We start from the raw sequence: 23097 nt of genomic DNA on the forward strand, positions 1-23097 counted from the left end.
TTGGGTGCACATCGGTTTGCTCGGGGGTTGTAGAGAGAAAATAATTTCGCGAGGGTTGGCTCTGGTCTCGCCATTCATTTAGCGCTCTTTTTTAACCTGCTTCCCCCGGCGGCTGGGTGAGGTTGTGCCATTTTTAAATCGAAATTGTTTAAGGAAAAATAACTTGGAAAGTTGGAACTAAAATTTTCCTCAAAGTTATGTAACTCCCGGCTGATGCTGAATGCAAATCAGACTGAGCCAGGAGTGTCACTAATCACAAGTGTGCACTGAGGTCACAGTGTTCCAGTTTTTTGTCCAAAGTGAATATAAACCATTCAGCAGCACAATGTCAGAGAATAGAATGCCTTTTATTAAAGTGTTTCTTTATGTCATTGTATTTATCAATGTGGCTTTTTAATTGATTTTTACTTCAGCATCCAAGTGCATACATCTTAGAAATAAAATCCAAATTATAAAAAAATAAAAATGAAAATTAGTTGCTAAATTATTTTAGCCTTGGTGAACTCTCCCACAGAAATGAATCTGAGGAAATCTGTGCTTTTTCGTTGGTAGTTAGACTAAATGATTGTAGGAGTTCTCCCTTGTCCAGTGTAACCACTTGTTTCAAGGCATCACTTTATTAGGCTTTCTGGTGAAGGCTAAGTTCTTGTGTATAGTGTGTACTTCTTACCGAGGTCAGTGGGAGGTTGGAATACTCTAGGAATTCATTTTTCTGAAATAAGAGATCCTGTTGTTTTTAAGACATAGGAGAAACTCATCAATTTCAAAATGTCATCAGTCAAACGCTTGGTTTATGCAGTCATCCATTTCTTGAGAGAGCAGAGTCAGATGGATACTTTCACTCCAGATGAACAAGAAAGCTTGGAAGGTAAGTGGTAAAGGTGCTAATATACATATAAATGTATAATACCTACCCATGTGTTAAATTGCTTGATGTATATTATCTTAGAAAGTAACTGGAGTGACCTAACTGAAACTGCCACCAAATATTATCTGTGAATTAGATCATGATCTTAATGTTTCTGAGATTATTAGTTTTAAAACATGTCTCATTTAAAAAATGTACTAAAGTTACAAAACATGCACTACCTTAATTTTGACCAACAGATACTTTGAATCACATCAACTTAAGCAGTGCTATAATGCAGACTATGGTAATGATTTGTGTGTGTGTCCCACAAATTTTTGCCTGCTGATTCTTTTTCTCTTTACTTTTATGTTTGGTTTCTTACTGCATTTTATGTCTGATGGTAACTGTGCTGGCCACAGAGGAAGTAGAGCAATTACCATATATTGGTTTTGGTATATGGAAGGAACTCCTGTTTCATACTTGCAAGAATTCCATGTAATTTATGAGGGAAGGCTAAGAAATCCTAAGAATACGGAAAATAAAATAAATGCTTTGCATTTCTTTTTCTCTTGAATAGTGATGCCAAAGAGCATATGGTGGCGAATATTTTCAGTATGGTATAGTTTCTATTACACATCCAAGTGTATTGTGTGTATTCCTCTGTTGACAGACATTAAATCTTTCTAACTTCATAGTATCTGTCTTTCTCCTTCATACTGCTCTTATTCCTTTTCCCCAATTCCTGGAGACTTCATGGCAGGTGGTATCACAATGTGGAATTAAGCAAGAGAAGAACAAAAAGTCTTAAGTCTGCAATGCTTTTCATAGCATCTATTTAAAAGACCTTTGCACTGTTTCAAGCAGTCTTTGGTTTTATCAGTCAATCACAGGAGGAATTTGGACGTGAGAGGGACCAGTAGTGCAATAATCAACATCCGGGCAGTTGATCACTGAGGTCCCTGAAATCTGAGGTGTGGAGAGTAGACTTTCCTGAGGTGCAAAGCAAGTCCTGCTTCCCACAGGCATAAACTTAAAAAGATAAACCTGGAGTGTCCTTCCTTCCAATGTCTATTGGTTTTACAGTGTAGTTGTTCACTGATGTAAGCAAGAAAGAACCATTTGTATCATCATATTTGAAGGATACTCCCAAAAGAATAACAGCCAAAAGATTTGGTTTTACATCAGAATCTGGAGTATTTTGTATATTTGAAAAGTGGTAGTCATCTATGAATTTAACCTGTATCAGGTTATGATGATGTTCAGCTGATGAAAGAAAGCAATTTTTTTGGAAATCATATAACAAGACACGAAGAGTATATTCCTTTTGTTTTTGTAATAAAACTGATAAACATTGGCTTATGACTGAAAATTTACCTGATAACATGTCTTAGAGCAGCCTTAGCCAATGTCTATATGAAGAAATCAATTTTAAGATTCTGTTTTCTTAACAAAAAATATTGTAAAACCTCAGTTGTGCTTAAATGCTGCTGTAAAATTTACCATTTTAATACGGATATGAAATCCTAATTTTAGAGCTGTACCCTGCCAAAAGTATGGTACCATATGCTAGGTGTTAGAGGATAAGAGGCGGGCATTCTGAATAATTGACTCATTTTAGTTGTGCAAAATATCTTTAGTGCATGTAGAGTAGCAATAGCCTAAGTCCCACCCCCTGAAGTATTTAATGTTACGTGGAGACATCAGGGATGACAAAATTTGACTCATGTTTTTCATTGGTACCTTACGTACCTACTTGGTGTCTATGAAAAGATAAAACACTGCATGATTAAGTGTCTGTGCCAGGAAGTAATTTAAACAGTTCCCATTTCCCACAAAACAACAAAAAGAGCTAGAACATTACAAATAAAATTGAGATTTTATCAAAATAGAAGTCTAGCATGTATTCAAACTCCATTTATATTGATAACCTGCATTCTGCATGTTTGAATTATACAGTGATGTCAATGATAGTGTTAATTTCCTCTGAGAATTTTGTACTTGCATGATGAATAAAAATGCCTTATTTTGAAAAAGCAGAGTAGTCGGAAGGTAGACCGGAGAAATATACTACCCTATATACAACCTAAGATCTAGAGCAGCGATAGAGAGGAGGTTAATGCTCAACCCTATTGTATGAACTACAAACTTCACTTCTTCCAAGTTATATTTTAGGCAGTGTGTTTAAATGGCAGTTATTTCCCTTTCCTGTTTACAGTTTCTATTTTTTTTCTTGTCTATAGCACCTATTTCTGTGGGTGCTATAACTCTCTACAACATGCACAAGGCTGTGATTTTTTTTCTTACTTCTAAGGTCAATGTACCACAATGAATTTCTCTAAGGCAGTGTTTCCAAATCAGTGGAATGCACCCCTTAAAGCGAAGGATGTATGTAATACTTGAGTTGGGGAAGATGATGTGTAAGATGAAGCAAGAGCACACCGAGTACTAAAGGAGCCTCAGCAGCCCAATTAATATTCTTTATTCAGTGATCGACAGCCTGCTGTGATGCCTTGATGCTGCAGTTTGTGCTTGGACAGCAAAAAAGCCTGGAGCTATGTGGCACTGGGGATGCTGAGCTGGGCTCCAGCATAGCCCAAGTGCTCCCGTTGTCAGGTAGTAGGTGTCCACATGAGCCCCAAGTATCTGTACTGGTTTGCAAGGTGGTCAGTACAAGCTTCAGCAACTGCCTAGGCCTCTGAAAGTGTGTGTGATGATGGGGATAATAGGGAGACCAGATAACTTTGGCCTTTGAAATCAGATGCGGGAGAAATCTTAGATTAATACCTCACGTGGTGCAGCAAGTCTTTGCCAATTTACTGATGATATCAAGCTTGAGGCACGTTGACACTGCCTCACTTTGATAATGGGATAGTGAGATGCTGGCAGTCTAGTCTCTTGAGATACTTTTCAGACAAAAGCTGACTTTACTGGGGTGAGGGTTTTACATCACATTAAAACAGGGTAGGTATTGATCTTGTCACAACTTAATACATCTTCTGATTTGGAAAAGTTTCTGGTTTGGCTCTGTTTATTTTTACACAGGTTTCTATTGTTGGCTTGCATGTTAACCAGTGGTTATTATTCTAACCTATGGATTCATCCCATAAGAGCTTCTAATTCTGTTATAGATTATAAGGATTATAAATTCCATTTTTCAGTTAAAGGAGAAATGTGGGTGTTCACTGTAACAACTGATTATTTCATGGAATGCTTACTAGTAATAATATAGTCAGGATTATTTTGTTTAAGCATAATTTGCACTGATGCACATTGCAACAATCTCCTGTATGATAGAGAGTTGGTGTCACAGGTGTCACAGGCTTAATGCCTTGAGAAAGATAAAGGAGGGGGTTGAATTTTAAATTTATGCAAAGCTACAAATGAGGTGTGGCATTCAGGAAAGGGCCTTTAGGTGAAAGTGAGTTTGAGGGAAAAATTGCTAAGTATACTTAGCAACTGGCAAGTGGCTTCCTATTAAGTCATATAAGGAAAAACGAGATATGTAATGCTACAGATTTTATGATAGGCCTGGTAATAAGTACTATTAACATATAATTCAGAATTCAGCATAATCAGTGCTTACTTTATAAGAATTAAGTTTTTCTACATAGCAGGAGACAAAGGCGTTTAACCCAAATCCTTCAGCATTCTTACTGGGTAATTTAGAACCCAGCAAACTGATATATTTTTAGCATTTATAGGTTATAGGAGCAAGTTGTATCATATTTAGCAATGTATTCAATTGTTACATGTTATCAACATTAATTTTGTGTTATATTTGACTTTTTCTGAATAATTTCTATTATATGTTATCAGGGTTTTAAAAAAAATTATATCTTCCAGGTTTTACTATTCATTTTACAAGTCTACTTTTTCCCCCTTTCTCCTAGCTGTGATGTAGAAAGTAGGTTCCTCAAACTGGCCTTACTGTTGTTAATTTTCAGTAATTTTACTTTTTTAATTTTGGGTCAGTGTTCAGGCTAATTATAATGCAAATACGAGTTCAAATTGTATTTATTATATTAACATTGGACTGAAATTCAATTTAAATTCTCAGATTCAGTTTTTACTGATCCTTAATTTGAATTCAGCTACTCTGGTTATCTATAGTTTGACTTTAAAAAGTCATTTTTCTGTTCAAACTAGGCTTTACAAGGACTATTCTTTGTTACTCCTCAGTTTTCAGTCTAAAACATTTAGATGATATACCTTAATAAAAACATTCTACTAGATTCTCAAGATGATAGGGAAAATAACTATATAATTTGAGATACTATAATTAACAGAATACATATATATACAGAATTGTATATAGTAATTGCCATTGATCTTCTTTTACCTAAAAATATGTGAGCACGTTTAAAACTTCAGTTAGATATTTGGCTCTACTTTTTTTTAGAATTGCTTATTGTAAGTGTATTTGCTTTATTGCAGATTTGGGAGGGCCATTTCATCCTTACACAACAGAACATGTGAAAGGATACTGCAGATACATTTTTTATAGGATAAAGGCTTGTGATTAATGAAGCATTTTATTAATAAACAGAGTCTTCAAAGTAATATATTATCTTCCAAAAAAAGATAAGAGTAATAAGTATCTTGCATTTATTCTTCACAGTAAAGATGAGCCATTTTCTTCCAACTATTATGCCACACAAATATATGGCAGTTGTGGTGTTTTGAGGTGGGCTGTGTGACACATACATAATTGTATTATGAATTGTGGTGCTTTTGTTAAATCCTCATATTTTTATGTTTTTAAAAAAAAGACATTAAATAATTGAAAGAATTGAAATAACTGTTTCAAATTGGTTTAAGAATAATGACCGAACTATGTATGGATTCTGTATAGCTTATACTGTTTTTCAGCAAGTCAATTCTATGGGAATCAGGTAGCCTCTCTTTATTTTATGATATATTCCAAAGAGCTGCTTTTACTAGCTGAATAAGGAAGTGAATCACAGCTTTATAAATAAATTAGTGAAATTACACTTCTATTGAGAAACTGGTGACTTATTTTTAAAATTTTTTTCTTATAAGTTGCAATTCAGTGTCTGGAGACTGTATTTAAGATTAATCTGGAAGATACTCAGCTTGCACCTCCACAGCATTTGATAGAAATGTTCACAAATTCTTTTCCAAAGGTAAGAATTTAATTTAGATTCTAGAGTTGCTTTGCCAATATGTGCTAAGATTTCATATTGTATACACAACCTTGAAGTGCTGTATAGGTCAAAATGATGTGGAAACTTAAGTAAAACATGAAAAAAGTGAAATTTCCATAAAAGCTAGCAGAATGAGAATTGTTTGGGGCAATGGAAGGAATTAATTTCAGTTAGACAGGGACAATTCCATATAGAAAATTACAAAACAGTGGATGTCTCATTCTCACTTGAAGGATTTTATCCTTCAGTTAAGCATTTTGCAGTTCCCAGAGATAAATGTCTGCAAACTGCTTGAGGTCATTCATAGTTTGCAGATGCTCCTCACGCCCTTCTGGAAATAATTTAGTTGTTCAGTTTTAAAAAAATCTCCATGAACACTAACCTTAAAATGGGAACTTCAAAAATGTATGCTAATAACACGTGTTATCTGCGATTCCCAGTACAGGAAGCGAATGAACATGATGGCAAACAGGATAGTCAGAAGTAAGAAAACCAAGACTGTAGGGACGTATCAGCTCTCTTCCCCTTGACTTCCTTAAAATGTGTGGTGAGGCATAAGGTTTTTTTAGTAGTAGAAAGCAAGCTATCTTTCTCTTCTAAGGATTTTAGTGACGTTAAGTTCTTTCATACTTCCTGTGCATTACAGAAGATCTGGTTGCTTGTTGATACAATGCTGCCCAGGATGAAAGACGTTTTTAATAAAATCAGGGCTTATATTTTAATGAAAAAAATCTTGTTTACATACAGAATGACATGCTGCCTCTCTCAGATTCTTTACCAGACGATGTTGAAAAGGCTGACCAACTGAAGGATGAAGGTTTGTAATAAACACAGAAATAAACATCTTATGCTTTTGTTAAGATTTTTGGGTTATCATGGATAGTGATAGTATAGCAGCTGGGCAACACACACCCCGCAAAAAAATTTAAGCTTATATTCTCTGGTGATTGTTATATTGTAAGAGGACTAAGTGATTTGCTCCATCTGGGGTTTAATAAAATATAGTCTATTCTCTCCCTTGCTCAGGAGGTTGCTTAAAAACTAAGGGATAACATGTGAAGTCCTGGGCAACATTCCTGAGCAGCAGAAGCTTTGAAGAATGAACACTTATTGTTCGGTATATTATAGATTTTGCTATTTGTCCATGGAATTGCTATACAATTTTCTACTTTATATTGAAAAGGTTATGTGATGTCGAGGATTATGTGTTAGCTTAATATTAAAACATTGGTAAAAACCTGACCCAGCTGAAGCCAATGGAAAAATTCTTGTGAACTTACTACTACTTTCACATATGTGAAATAATTTGTGTGCTCTATAAAAACTGCAGAAAAGCCAGTTGTTTATTTCCCCTTTGATAGATGTTATTGCTGTTATGTGAGGAAAAGCAGCTGTACCATAGAAGTCTTCACTAATGCTACCCAAGAAGGAATCATTTTACCTTGCCCCAAAACTAAGACGAAAAAAAAAAGGCATGTAGCACTGATAACTGATATGAATTGTTATCAGGTGGATCGATGCTTTATAAATCACGTTTTTTATCACCTGTTGGATTTTCAGATATTTGAGTTTCATAGAAAAAATAAGTAACTTTCTAATTGTAAGGCAGATGTAATCCTCTCAAAAATTTCAATAATTATGTGGAAAAAGTTCTACTATTTTTGAGAATGAATTCCATGTCTGTTTTATCTTAATACTGGTCATCTGTAGTCATGAATGCGGTCCATTAATAGCTCTGAAAGTAAGTTTTCCTAATTGTTGAAGTTGCTCATTAATTAGCTCTTCAATTGTAAGGATAAAAGCTCAATCAAGGTTAAGTTACAAGTGAAAATTAGTTTGTAAGTTGTAACATACCTGCTGTGCACGCTGGCTTTTCATTTTGCTGTCTGTTACTGCCAGCTCATGGAAAGTGAAGAATACCGGTAGGACTCAGCATTGTTATTGGACTGTAGGGATATTCAGCACTTTCCAGGTGTGGGTGTTACAGCAACACCTGTTTTAAATCTGTGACTTCTCCTTGTCATCTGTCAGCCCACAAGGTTTTGTGAAATAGACTGAGGAAGTGAAATTAATGTGTGCTATGTGTTAATCTGTGTGTGGTGTTACTAAAGCAATTCCATGTCTCTACTGAAAAAATTGAAAGGGTCTAAACTTCAACAAAGGGCCATTTAAAGGGTCAGCTATCAGGGGCATTAGTAAGCAGTTTGGAACTGCTTGAAATGCCTCTGGTTAATTTCCTATAATAAAATTAAAACTTCCTGTCCTGTTTTCTAATGCTGCTCTGTCGTATTAATCCTCCTCGTTTTCACACGTATATCTACCTATCACCACTATCATGCTTTTCAGTTATGAGTATTTTCTGCCCTGAGTTAGGGAGATGAATTAGATAACTTGGGGAAGTCCATTTGACCCATATCTTCTATAGTACTGTAATTCTGTAACTGTCATTTTCTCATTTCTATCTGTATGTCCTTACCAATGGAATAACTTCCCTCAACTTTGTGGCCACCAGCCTGGTCCTACTCTGCTCTCAAACCAACCCTGGTACCTGCAGAAGTGGCTAATGAATGGCAAAACAAAATCAGATACCTGAATTTTCTATCTTGGTCATCATAAAACCAGGAAGTAATATACCCTCCAGACTAGTAAATACTTGAATTTGCTTGCCTACCCTTGTATATCACTTGACACTTTGGCTTAATGTAAGCTATGTAAGAGCACAGATTATGTGTAGGTTTGTAGAGCGTAACAGTGCTTGATCCTAAAAAGATCTGGGTATTACCACAGTATAAGTTATAACACTAGGTAGTATTTTCATTATAGAGGACACGCATTCAAAAGTATAACCATTTGTGGGGGTTTTTTTGTCTTAAGAATTTTTGTCTGGTGTTAAAATAAAATATTACAGTTGCTTTTCCTTTTTTCCTGAATTGCTTAATCTCAGCGGAAATAGTAGGTCTAGCTATTTTTTTTTTTCCTTTAGCCAATTTTGAGCTGGAGAGAGAGAGAGCAAGAAAGGTACCCACTGATACTAGCTCCAACTTAGCCCTGCACCCCTGTCATCTTTAGTTCAGAGCAGTATCAGAAATTCCAACTTTGATAGTCATTGATGGCAGTTTTGTTTTAGAGAAATGTTAACTGCTGCAATCTCATGGGGTGCAGCTAACTTGCAAGTCTTTTATGTGACAACAGGATTTAGTGTACAGACCTCTACCTTAGATCAAAGGAAAGATGTGTAGGTGGTGGGCCTTTAGAAATGAGACAGATACTGTTACATTCTGTGTATATTTTGAAGGTATACATGCAATTACAGTTTCAGTTTGCCTTCTCACTGGCAGGGATTGCTGACTATAATTACAGTTTAGAATATCACTATTGGGAAGAGGTGATTTTGTACTACCTTGATGATACTTAGTTACTTAAATCTGGTTTTGTTTATTAAGCTCTCCATGTTCACAAATAAATGCAAGTGTAGTTATTTTCAGTTAGTACCTAGGCACCTAGGACTGCTTGCTCCACAGTCTTTTGGTTTCTATCAGAGACAAAATGTTGCACTGACTGAACTTTTCCAGCCTTTGCTTATGCAGTTATCTACATCTGTAGTGACCTGTTGACCTATCCCTTTTCTTGTTCATTTTGGGAGAGGGTTGAAATATTTTGCCAAAATACAGGGAAGTCAGTGGAAGTCTATAATTTTCCTGACAATTTCTTGACATTGCTGGGAAACCAAGGCTTCTGTAGGATCTAGCAGGCCAAAGATCTGTAGTCACAGGATCAGGGACAACCTTAAGCTTGGGCACTCTGAACTAGGACTTTTTTTCTACTATTCTGTCATCAGGAAAGAAAGAAACTACCGGGACAGCCCTGTGTTGGGGAGGAAAGAATATGTAAGATATCTTTTGTTTTGAAAGACCTTAGTTCAGAATTTTCTTTCCACAGAAAAGTTATATTTTTCTATTTTTTTCACTGGACTTAAAAAATATGAAATATGAAACTTCGTTGTAGAGTAGAAGTTCTGAGCTTTATTGGTGAGAAATGTTACCTCTCAATCATTTTAGATTGCCTGTGCTATACATGCTTTTCATTATCTTAATGAACGAATTATGTGGCATCACAAAAGTGAGGCTTGTGTGCTTAGTTTTGCTTTTGTTTGATTTTCCATGTTATATGGAAAGTTGTTGGGACATGTGAGAAAATGAGACCAAAAAGGAATTAACATATAGCCTATTGGATTATGAGGCTTACAAAGATAGTTAAGACTTACAAATCTATATTAGAGTGGAACTGCAATTACAATTACACTTCTCAACAAAGTGATCTTTGCTTAACAGCAGAAATTAGCTGGAAAGTGTGAAAGAGCAAGATGAGAAGGGGAAGGTTCATGTGGTGGACTACAATGTACATAATAAACTTTACAGACATAGTAGATATTTTTATTTGCATTATTCATGCTAATTCTATTTAAAATAATGTATCTCAAAAAAGTGCAGTCGTAACTACCTTATATAGATGCTATAATGTGGCTGCTTTATTTCTTTCATAGCACTGTATCTTTTAACTACTTAACAGCTTTTTATAATTTATTTCAGGTAATAATCATATGAAAGAAGAAAATTATGGTGCTGCAGTGGATTGTTATACTAGGGCTATAGAACTGGATCCAAAAAATGCAGTCTATTACTGCAACAGGTAAAACCAAAATAATACACACTTTTCATTCCCAAACTTCATTAACATTATTTTAAAGATAAATTGTGAAGTAGATAAAACCAACATGAGACTAGAAAATCGCACTATGCAGAAATTTATCACGTTAAATTTGTAGAAGATCTAAAGCAAAAGTGAGCTCATTCAGCATATCTGTATCAGTTAAAGATGTAACATCTTTAAATTACTTGTAACACTTGAGATCAGGTTTTTGTGAGTTAGGTTGTCTATATTAAATCATAATGTAGGCTGTGATTCCCAATCTGTTGAGAGTAGTAACAGCCTTTTTTCTGGTGTTCTAGTGACTCAGCTGCCATCTCCATCTCCCCTACTATTGACTTTCCCTGGAAAAAATATCATCAATGTGGGAATACCATTTTGGAGATTTCAAGCATTGTATAAATACTCAGCATTTTTATGTATGACCTGTTGAAAAATAATAAGGCTGTCGTTGTGGTTTCATTGTCTAATCTATTCTTTGCCATAGTAAAGACATAGTGACATGGAACAGATGAAGTCTGGAAGTGCATGTTAACCCAGTAGCAGAAGTATGCTCTTTCAGTATACTGCCCAGAAGACCAGTGTAAGAGCAAAGGCGGTATAGTCTATGAGCCCTGCTGGAACTAGCCTGACTCTAGAGCCACTCTGCTCTACTGTGCCTCCATTACCAGAAGGATATATGAACTTAAGTGCTGTCAATCTGGCCTTGTGGCACTGTACCCAGTGGATTTTTCTATTTTTGGAGCTGTGCTTCCATTACTCCAGAGTTTAGTTTATGATAAATACAAGTGAAAGATTCAGTGTTTCGTGGCAAGCGTAAAGAGAAAGGAAATGCGCAGTTTGCTAGTATTTTATATCTTTAAGACGGCAGTTCAAAATGTAAATCATCTATTTTCCTTGAGAAAACTGATCACATAAGTAATTTTACGTATAAAATGGAAATATAAGACCAGATTCAAAAGCCTCCCAAAATCACTGAAAGTTTCCTCAGTAGAATGGGCTTAAGCACCAAATCTGTTATTGGCAAGAGTAGAAATACTTCACTTTGTGTGTTACATCATCACATATCACATTTGTGAGGACCAAAATGAAACCTGATGTCAGTAAGGACAGCATTCTATGAAGTTATTCAAAAGAAGACAGGCAGTTGCTTGGAGTTTTGTGGGTGATGCGGTATTTGAATAAATATAGGCCTTATTCTTATCTTTCTTAAGCTGGTTTGGGAGCAATGGAGATGTATTGCCTTCAACAGTATTGCTTTTTACTCACAGCAGTGAGAAAAAGAGAGAGCTGAGATGCCCTTAAAGTTTTAACTGGCCATATAAATTTTTTGTAAACATGGAAAAAACATTTTCTGTTCAAACACATGAGAACCTAAGCATTGTCCCCAGCTTTTATCCATACATCTTCACTGGCATCTGTGGAGTTGGACAACTGTTAAGCAGCCTAAATATTTAGAATATATAAGTACTCCCATTCAGAAGAGATGTTAATCAGAGTCAGAAAAAACATGCAATTTGGAGATTATCACAGGAGAAAGGATTGAATATAGTGATGATTGTAGCATAAAATAATGAAGAATAAAATTAAAAAAAAAAAGAAGAATGCTTTATGCAATAGAAATATTGTCATTTCTACTATAGTTTTTTAATCAAGGAAGAACAAATTAGAGTGTTTTGAGACCTTTCAAATGGGGAAAGTTTTGATTATTAATCTGTTCCAATGTCCTTTTTAATTTGGGAAAGTCTTTAATCTTTTGTATAAATGTCTGCAATGTTTAGTATTTCTCTGGTCTTGAGATGCAATTGTAATTTAGTAATTCACAGATTATCAAGAAATATTATCCTGGTTTACCTGCAAGCATGAGTTGCCTGCTAAAAATTGAGCAGGAAAAATCTCAGCATTCCTTTGAACAGCAGTAAAACTATACTTCTTGCTGGAAAACACCAATTGTATAAAATACTTCTGCTTAAACAATAATTTTATGTAAATTACTACTTGAGAGTTTCACTTCTTGTAATAGGTTTTATGATGTATTCTGTGCATAGTCATATGCTGGATTTAAACCAGTTTCTTAGAATTATTTATCCTTTGTCCTCAAAGGTGAGTGCATGTTCTCCAAAGCCCTAGTCTAGCAATGCGCTTAAGCACATACTTAATTCAGAAACTGAGGAGAGCTAAGACATTGCCTAAATAGTGAATGAAGAGTCTGTAAGATTAAACTAGTCTAAAGTTAGTCATGGACATGTGAATATCTAAGCTTGGGTTTTTTTCATTTATTGCTTTTTTGACAAAGCTCTCTCCCTTCCCTCCCGTCTTCCTCTTAGGGCTGCTGCTCAAAGTAAGCTCAACAACTACAGTGAAGCCATAAAGGATTGTGAGAGAGCCATAGCAATAGACCCAAAGTACAGCAAAGCATATGGGAGAATGGGGTAAGCTAATACAAATCTGAGTTAACACTGAAGACGCAAGTGTAAATCACCGTAGATTTTCTGAAATAAGTGGAGCTAGGTTGTTTTACTTAGCTGACATTCTTGCTCTGAACGTGTAGCAATTTTCTGAAGATGATCCTCTCAGGCTGTCAGCTCTAAGTTTTAGATATGTGGGTGATCTCAGCATTTTTGTATCAGATTTCATCAGTTTGCAGTTCTTTTTTCTTTCAGTTTATCAACTTTACAAATTTAGTTTAGAAAGTCATGATGCGTTTTTTTCTGCCTCCCACCTAGTTACAAGTAATCAAAGTTCTGCAGTTGGAACAGTGAATCTGCTAATGATGCTGTTAGAGAACAGAATCCTAGAAGTATTGGGGCTTCACACTAGCAGGAATAGAGGCTTAGTTTTTCTGTTCAATAGCTCTTTGGAAGCAATATTTTAGCAAGTCTAACCTATGTCCCTTTGGTAGTTTTTCTCAGTCATGTCTGAGAGATTAACAGTATAGCTTCTTTAGGCAGTGGATCTGATTAAGTGCTATCTGAAAAAAGTATCAGGAATGTTCTGAATGGGATATCTACTTGAGTGAAGGGCCATTCTTCCAAGATGTGTAGCTGTGCATTTTCAATAATCAAACATGTTGTGGGTGTGGGCTGAATGCTGCATAAGGCTTTTGAGGTTATATCTATAGTAGTAAATTAAAAAGTGCTTGGGATTGTTTATTGGGTCAGCTAGCACAAAATGGCCCAAGTCCATGTTGTTAAAATCTAGTTTGCAGTGTGGAGTGGCCACATCCAAACTGCCTATTGCTAATTGCGTTGGCCTGTGTTAAATTCTGAACCATGCCCCAAAATTGTCTGGGATAATGCTTGTTGGGACAAAACCATGCCAGGGGGCATTTATTTAAGATCAAAGATGATGGAATTCTAGTACTTGAAAACTTGCCACAATACAGTTTATTTTACTAATACAAATGTAGCCTGACTGGCTTCTGAGATGATTAATTCACTTTGAAATTTTAGGGACTGTTGAATTGGTTTTGTCCTATTTAACTCTCTTTAGATCGTTTCTACATATAGCACGACCCGAGATCCCCCTATTTCCGTGAGATGGAGGGAAGCTACAGGCTGATTTAATTGGAAATTGGAGGTTATTTTAGAGTTTTGGGTGTAAGACCAGTGTGCCTCTTGATGCACAATGTAAGTGGGATCATTCTTGGGCAATCAAGCTTCTCTTTTTTTGATCGTCTGGTTGTTTTGATAGAGGGTATGTTTTATGCTACAAGCTATTGCTTAACTTAGCAGATAGACATAGTAGTACATTTGGCATAGGCTGAATGAGGAAACAGTGCTTGTTTAGTAATGACTGAAAAAAACAAGTGCAGAAACCACCTTCTCAACAAGAAGTCCGTATGAGAAAGCTGTGTTTTCTGACTGCATTATGCAGGCATATCAGTTTTTCTCAGGATTTGACAGAAACTCTTTGTATGTCACAGAAAGATGCAGAGATGGGAGCCATGCTGTCAATTAAAGTGATACTTCCAGCATGACTCTGAGACATATCTTGTCTGGGTAGGAATTGAGCAAAGAAACTGTCGTTCACTGTTCTGACTTGTACTGTGTTCCAAGAAGCAGAATTTTACATACTTTCTCTGTAAAAAAAGACGATTGCATCACAGAAATACCAGATTGCATTTCTTGTCTGGTCAGAAACTATTTTGGCAAGTCAATGGGCCAAAAGGGAGAATGTTTTTTATGGGAGTAATTGTGTTAAGAGAGAAAACATTAATATTGCTTGGGTTCCTCCAGGAGTATTACTGTAAACTCCTGGAGTTTCATACTGTTATTGAGTTCATCATCACTGAGAGTAATGACTGTGACTGATGTATCTAACACACTGAGCTCTCTTGCCTGAGATAAAAGACTAAGGTCTGTTAGTGGGCATTAGCACAGGCTTATCAACCCAGTCTGTGTACCTCAGCACACACCAAAGGGGGACTGGGGTATTAAATAGCTGAATGTGTGTTACACAAATCTTTCACAAAATATGGAAAAGATCAGTTTAGATTTGTGGACAGCATCAATTGAAAATACAGTAGAAGATAGAAGTGAAACTGCAACCAGATGGACTTCTGGAATAGCTCAAAGAAAGATGATATTTTAAATGTAGTAGCTAATAGAACTTGAAAACAAACACTGTTTCAATAGTAGAAGATCTGTCTTGTGCTCTCCTGAGCTGCTGGAGAAGAATCTTTTTCAAAACATTAAGCAGACTTCCCTGATACCAGGGTTTCTTACAGAATCTTACAGATGTTACTACTATCCTGTATAACCCATTTGTCAAGCTGTTGAAGTAGAAGATCCGAAAGGAGAACCTTGCACTGATCCTAAGACAAAAATCTATTATGCTGAAACTTGTGGTTCCAGTATTTGGTTTCTTGAAGCTGCAGAACTCACCTTAAGAGTATCTTCGCCCTACTTACCCATGTACCCTTCTGAATAATCTCTTGGATCAAAAGGACTGGAGGAAACACTTAGAGGAATTCCTGAGCTTATGCAAAAAGTCAAGGATGCTGGATCCAGCTTGTGCTCTCAAATACAGACTAAATTACTTGACAATGCCAAGGAGTTTTTAATGAAACTTGCATATATGTGGAACAGACAATGCAAGATCAGTTCTTGAGGGATCATCTCTTCTGCAAAAACAAGTGCTTACACTAAGCAGTAGTAGCAGATAGCAAAACTTGCTTTAACTTAGTGTTCAAGCTAAAAATCAGTTGTGAGATACTGTTTTACTTAGAACAGAAAATGTATCATTATCTTTTGATGGTCATTTATGTTCTACCCAGGATTTCTTTATTTCACATTAGGTTGGCTCTGACCTCAGTGAATAAATATGAAGAAGCAGTTACCAGTTACCAAAAAGCACTGGATCTTGATCCAGAGAATGACTCTTATAAGTCAAATTTGAAAATAGCAGAACAGAAACTAAGAGACATGTCCAGTCCTGTAAGTTAGCTCTGTATCTATTTATTTACAATAATTTTAACTGGGATTTTGTAGGTAAACTTATCTTCAATTGCAATTTGTTTGTAGACTGGAACTGGACTGAGTTTTGACATGGCAAGCTTGATAAACAATCCTGCCTTCATTAGTATGGTGAGTATATTTCAAGCTTTACATTATACTGTTTTTAAAACTGAAGTTTTAAGAACAACTCTTGTTTAATAACACAAGCAATTTTAATGCTTATTATAATGGCAATGGTTTCATTATACTGAATGTAAGCTTTTCTAAGTCATTTTACATTCAAAACGAATGAAGAAGCGAAGCATAAATCTATAATGCCTGTCTCATTTCCAATTGATTCTATCTTACTTATGAACAACGACCTGCATAGATTAGCTATGCTGGTTTTGTAGATGGCATGATAGTAAACCACTTGTCAACAGCATGGTGAAAATTTCTTTTGTATTCTCCACATAGCAGTTAACAATGAATACAGAGAAATCACCTCTTACATGAGTAGCAGTTGATTCAGATACAAGACTAAAGTAACTCTGCTTGGGGAGAACTACCCAAAAGACCTTTCTGTTCTTACTCTTTCAGATTATCCCTGACATCCTTACATGTGCAAAACTTCATGAGATGTGCAAACAATGAATATAAATAGCATATAGCGCATTCCTTTACTTCCAGTACAATGGCAAATTGTGGTTTTGTACCTCAGTAGCTTTTCTCCGTGCATGGCTTTCTTAGCTAAATGCTATTAATTAACTTTCAATAATGGAATTTGGAGAAAAAAATGAAAAAAAAAATTACTTCCTTTTAGAACTCAGTTAAAACTTTACTGCCCCTCTGGTAGCTTCAGTAGGACAGGACATTTCAACCAGTGCTTCCGTGTGGAAATGCACTGCATGCAAGAGAGATCAATACATCTGGTCTGATACTATGGTCCAAATAACAGAGATGGTAGGCAAGGAAGAAGTGAGCAAGTTCACGGATGGCATTAGTGATTAAATAGCACTGGAACTCCATGTACCACTTCATTGGCCACATGACTAACTCAGACAGTCTGCATCTGTTTAGAGTCAAAGAAATACTCTTCAATATGGAGCTAACTATGGGGAAAGGATTTTTTGCATCATCTCCAGAAGATGCCTGGTCAACTGCGTAGAACACAGGGTATTCAGCCAGGAACGAATGAATTATTTTCCTGTGGTGTAGTTTTTGTTTTGTTTTGTTTTTAAGGAAAAAAATTAACTCACTGTCTGACCTTGAGAAAGTTACTTCCAGCATCCATCTTGGACCCCTAACCTAGAACAGACTTGTTACTGATGGAAGAAAGAAAAAAATCCTACCTATAGAACCCATAGAATTGACCTGAATTTGGCATTTTATATCTAACTGTAGACTAGAGAAAACAGCTGATTTACTTTTGAGATACATATATGGATCAATAAAATGAATATTGTATATATTTGGGTTTTGTAATACCTTTAATAAGAGAGTGAATAACCAGATCTGTGTTGTGCCAACTGGTCTTGTATTCATACAGACACTGATTTCTGCAGGAATTTTGTTCCTAACTTTAAAGCATCACCTGGTTTATTCTATAGTATCTGTCCATATATACCCTTACACTATGGTAAACACAATATAATTTTTGAGGCGTCTTATGAATGAGAAATTTAAATAACTTCATGCTTACTACAAAGTAAGAAGATATGCAATTATGACAGAAGATATATGTTACCACAAAACCATGCTACAAAGTAAGCCCACACTCTGGTTTCCTCTGCAATATTTTGTGGCCATAATCTTAACAGTTTATAGCCAGGAGTAATAGTAATTGCAAAACTGATTTATCCAGGCTGGGAGTCAACAAAATACAGACCTTTCTCCAAAAAGCCCAATAGAAAACCTTTGTCCTTGCAAGTCTTAAGTTAATTTCCTCCCCCCTCCCCCCAGTTTTCTGGTACTGGCTTTTTATGTTTAATGTCGCCTTCCCGTATTTTTCATGTCTGAATCTGTAATCACTTTTTTTTATCTAACATGTAACAAATTGTCTCCGCTTCATATCCTTGAAATATGTTCCAGTAATGATTCTTTTTGCTGGGGACTATATGTCTCTGTGCACATAAACTTAGCTTAATTTTGTAATAAAACATAGAATACAGCATGTGAGTTTTTTTGTTTTTTTCCACATTTTATTCAGTGATACCTAAGTAGTAAACGTGTTATAATTTCAGCAATATATTGTCTATTCTAGGCAGCAAGCTTAATGCAGAATCCTCAAGTTCAACAATTGTAAGTATTAAAATGGAGTACCATTAAAACAAATGTCTTTAGCAGTTTGAATTAATACGAGAAAAGGTAGATAATACTGTATTCCTGAAAATGTAATTTTATTTTTGCTTACTGTAAATAAAACTACTGCAGTTTCTTCCTCTTGCAGCTTATTTTCTCCCAGCAATTCAAAAAACTACGGTTTATTGCTTACTGTAAAGGTCCCTGCATGCCCCAATGCCAACACTGTGCTAACTGTTCCAGGATGTCGGGGATGATGTCAAACGCCATCGGTGGCCCTGCTGCGGGTGTTGGTGGCCTGTCGGATTTGTCCAGCCTGATCCACGCGTAAGTAAGAATTGCGTAGTTTTAACTATTACATTTGTAGAAGCACTGTTGTGCAACATCTATTTAAAAGGGATAGTGTCAAGCCAATTATACTGTGGCCTGTCCCCATTGTATGCCTGATTATTATTAAAACTGAGAACTCGAAGACTTACTTTCCACTATCTTGTTTGTTTGCTGTGTACATTTCCATCAATTGGAATGACTAAACTGTGTGCTCAGTTTCACTTTCTGGTTCTCATGCACTGTTTACTTTCTAAATGGCACTTACTAAAAATGCTCCTTTAAATCTTTAAGTACTGCTACATGTGCTTTCAAATTGTGTTGATAAATTTACTATCTGATATCCCAGGCACTAGTTAGAAAAGCTAAAGATTTACTTAGCACAGGTTGCAACAAATTCTGCTCTGGCTTCCCTCCATTTAGTCTAGGAAGGCTTCAGGAAACTCAGTGTAATGAGGAGTAGCTTTTACAAAAACCAGGACCCAGGTCTTTTACAGTATAATAATGATAATCCATCTGGAAGAGTGCACAAAAGCATGCCATTTGCTTATTTGGCAAGACCTCTTAAAAGGCATACAATTTTACTTTATTTCAGCATTCTAGCCTGTTTCAAACTATTTTTAAGTTTTGTCCCTTCAGGGGGCAAAAGTAATTTATAATTCACATCACAGACAGGAATGTGCCCCCACAAAATCAAGGGTTGTTTTCACAAAAACTATGTACTACAGCTAGATCTATAAAAATGGTGGCTTTCCTTCAACTTGCACTGTGGTTTAAAGGAGTCTTGATAATTTGCTACTCGGTCAAAATGCAGAAGTTACAGAGAAGCCATGCCAGGCTATTCATGAAGTAGTGTGTTTTACTTACTTGCTTTTTCTGGCAAACCAGTGTTATGCTTATCTTTTACATGGAATTAATCTCACCTATTAATTTAACTCTTAAGCTACAACTGTTATGGAGATGGATCATTACTTTAGTCATACAAGACATAAAGGTGTAATTACAGGCTTGCTTTCTACTAATGACGTCTTGCTCACAAGTACAAGTTGGCAGCCGCACACTGTATTTCTGGAAAACTTAATACAAGGTTGCACTTCAACTAGAAGAGTAATTATCTTAAACAACTAGAATGGATCCTCTCAAAAAGAAGAGAGCAAATCACTGGAGCAGATTTGTTGCTAAATTTTAGTTTTACCAAGTAAGGTAATACTTTTTTCTCCATGTTACCAAGTAGAAGTAATAGTCCTAAAGAATGAAGATCTGCTGATAATCCTTGTTGGAGAGACTTTAACTAGATAAACTCATACTACTACAAATATCTTCATTAAGACTATACAGCAAGTTATCTTTAGTCTTAACTTTCATATAATTCACCTTTCAGTTGTATTGGGATATCCTGTTTTCTTACAAATGCTGCTTCTCAGTTTTTTTCACTTGCTGATTTTACTTAAAACTGTTCAACACAGGGGGCAGCAGTTTGCACAACAGATACAGCAGCAGAATCCAGAGCTCATAGAGCAACTGAGAAATCATGTCCGGAGCAGATCTTTCAGTGGCAGCACTGAAGAGCATTCCTGACTTAAAGGAGGCGTGTGAATCGGAATGGTATATAACCCCAAAATACATACCATAGTTAGTAGCAAAAGCACCATTGTAACTCTTCTGCTTGAATAGAAGACAGAAAATTCTTTGTGCGTGTTTGCAAACAAGAATAAATCTGTTAAACAGATTTATTGCACATAACTTGGAACATATCGTTTATGTATAGTTACTCCTCCGAAAATTAATACACCAAATAGGTGGTTTATTAAAATCCCTAAGTACAAGTCATTTTCAGTATGTGCATTAGATTGATCTCCAGGGCTGTTGAGTGGGGAGGAGTTTTGTAGTGGGCTGATCTTGCATAACAGCTTAATTCTAAAATCCTAGTGCAAAAGGCACGTTATTCTTACGGTGAAAATCATTACGGCTGTACTCCCTGTCAAATATTGAAACAATAGGCCCATCTGATGTGTCCTTTTATAATGAGCATAAATCAGTGTTGGAGTATAGAATGTACTTAAAACTAATGCTTGAAAAGTCTGTTTCTTTAAGCCTGTGGAGGGGCCATCATTAGTAACATGAAGTATTTTTCAACTTCATTGGGCAGGAGGGAGCGAGATGATTGTATACAAAGGAGTACCACAAATTGTAGAGAAAGAGGAGACACTAATCCTGAGTAGGATAATACACAGAAACCAAAATGGAACTTGGCTTGGGAAAGGAAAGAGTATTAAGAAGTTTTAGGCTTTTCTACTGCCATGTATACCCTCAAATCATGACGGTAGCCCTGGAGGTCAGCGTTATGGCACTATTTTCCTAGGCATGGCAAACTGTATTACATTCCATATGTATGCAGTATTTAACATAAGCTTAAAATTCTTAACTGTAATAAGCTAAAACTGATCCAGTGACTGTACAAATAACTAGTACTGAAAATTTATCAAAAAATAACTGCCTTAGAAAGACGGATTCTCTTTCTATTCTTGTGTGGTAAATCACTGACTTAAACAATTAAGGATTTTTTTTTTAAAGTTTCATTACACAGATCTATCTTAAGTGATGGTTATATGGCCAAGTTAAAAGATTTTTCCACCCTATAGTATTTCTGTTCCTACCCTGGCTTTTCTTGCTCAGTTAATCTTACTCTTTCAGAGACCACTGCTTTTCTGTATTTTTATTATGTTAACTTTTCTTATTCTGCTTATTGTTCACACTGCTTTCTGGTAGAACATACACCTGTTTTTACTCCAGGGAAGTTCTCAACACTCACGCTTTCCTCTGTATATCAAAACTAATTTGAGGAGCCTGCTTTGATTCCCAATACAAAGTGATCTCTGCTGGCCAGTTATACTGGAGAAGGTATGTGAAGGAGTAACAGGAGACTCCCAAATGGAGAAATACACGGGAACTCCTGGACCTCAGACATAATGTCTGATTCATCTTGTGGTCAAAAAAGAGCACCTCAAGTAGAAGCAAAATTTGGGGCTAAGTCATGTACTTGACTCTAAGAAATGCTAGTTGTACATCTATTGTATGAGTCTTCCCCTACTAAAACGGGGGAAAATGCAGCCGGATCCAAGGAGAAATTACAAGAATTGGAGAAAACATAAAAATAGGAGATCCATATTACCATCTGTTGAATAAAAAGGTAAAGCTTAACAGAGCAACTTGAACAACTTAAAGACATTTCAATACTTTATTCAATAGACCTTGCCTATACACAGAATTAGAAGGCTTTTAAAAATTCTCTATATAAGTTGCTGTAGCTGTCTTTTTGAGGCTGTAGGGATATTTAAGCTTTACAATAAATACATCTCCAAGTAACAGCTTCTGACTTAACATTCTGATGACAGAGAAGAAAATCCATAACAGGATCTTTTTTCAGAGTTAGTTCAGATCCTGAATCTAATCCATTCAAGAAAACTGCTACTTAAGTTCAGTTACATTTAATAGGACAGGATACCATTTACAAGAAAGATGGGTGGAGACTGTAGGCAGGCTACAACTACTATACAAACATTGCTTGGAGTAGTGTGTTGTGTCAGGAGAAAAGCATTGCTCCTAGCATATCTCCTGTTAAACTTCACAGTTCCACTTAGTTCTCTGTTTTATATTTTCAACTGCTCACAGTGAGTTTTACTAACTTTGATAAGAGGAACCAATGAATCCAGAGTGGACTGGACAGCACTCCAATATCTCTCACACTAAATTTATCCTTACTTTGTGACAGCAATCTTCATGCGGTCAGTTACCTTTCTACTTTAGGAAAAAAATCTTGAGAGTTCCTTAAGAACTACAAAATGTGATAATATTCAAAGACTGGCTGTAGAAGTTGTGCTGTCAAGTACAAGCCCTATAGCTTATGGGATTTATGGGAGAACTATTCCCAAGGTTAAATGGAATGAAGCATTGGTTAGTTATCTGAAAACTACTCTTAAAATCATCTTTATATAAAGTGGTAACTTCCATTTCACATACTACAATGTTGTCATGTTTAGCTTTTACTCCAGTATAGATAATATGTAACCAGAGTATTTATTAAAAGGTTGATGGCATTAGCTAATCCTTTAGGACTGTGCTACAACTGGCACAATACTTAACTTGTAAACATTCTTTGTTTCTTGTATATTAACAGAAAGGGCTTTATAGCCTAAATAAAAACCAGTGAAACCAATAACAGGAGCTGTCATTACATGCTTTTTCCATTGAAACCAGAAACAGGGGGATCATTTATGCTAAAGTCTATTTTGCCTTGAATAGGCTAGAT

The 23097-nt window shown here is 35.9% G+C and overlaps 1 protein-coding gene across 1 annotated transcript; it reads left to right on the plus strand.

The window, feature by feature from the left end:
• Positions 1 to 751: 751 nt before the first annotated feature.
• SGTB (small glutamine-rich tetratricopeptide repeat (TPR)-containing, beta) lies at positions 752 to 20889 on the plus strand. The gene is made up of 10 exons (XM_009580367.1): positions 752 to 868; positions 5891 to 5994; positions 6763 to 6832; positions 10605 to 10704; positions 13050 to 13154; positions 16022 to 16160; positions 16248 to 16310; positions 18424 to 18461; positions 18705 to 18788; positions 20255 to 20889. Exons 1-10 carry the CDS (start codon positions 769 to 771, stop codon positions 20364 to 20366), a joined length of 915 nt encoding a protein of 304 aa, XP_009578662.1. The 5' UTR covers positions 752 to 768; the 3' UTR covers positions 20367 to 20889.
• Positions 20890 to 23097: the final 2208 nt, after the last annotated feature.

The sequence above is a fragment of the Fulmarus glacialis genome, unplaced genomic scaffold (genome assembly GCF_000690835.1).
Source record: "Fulmarus glacialis isolate BGI_N327 unplaced genomic scaffold, ASM69083v1 scaffold36680, whole genome shotgun sequence".
NCBI lineage: Eukaryota > Metazoa > Chordata > Aves > Procellariiformes > Procellariidae > Fulmarus > Fulmarus glacialis.

Bases quoted from the DNA above. Each gene is read 5' to 3' on its own strand.
- SGTB (XM_009580367.1), top strand. From the start codon at position 769: ATGTCATCAGTCAAACGCTTGGTTTATGCAGTCATCCATTTCTTGAGA. The intron at 5,995-6,762 runs GTAAGAATTTAA...GTTTACATACAG, and splicing joins TCACAAATTCTTTTCCAAAG to AATGACATGCTGCCTCTCTC. The intron at 18,789-20,254 runs GTAAGTAAGAAT...TGTTCAACACAG, and splicing joins TTGTCCAGCCTGATCCACGC to GGGGCAGCAGTTTGCACAAC.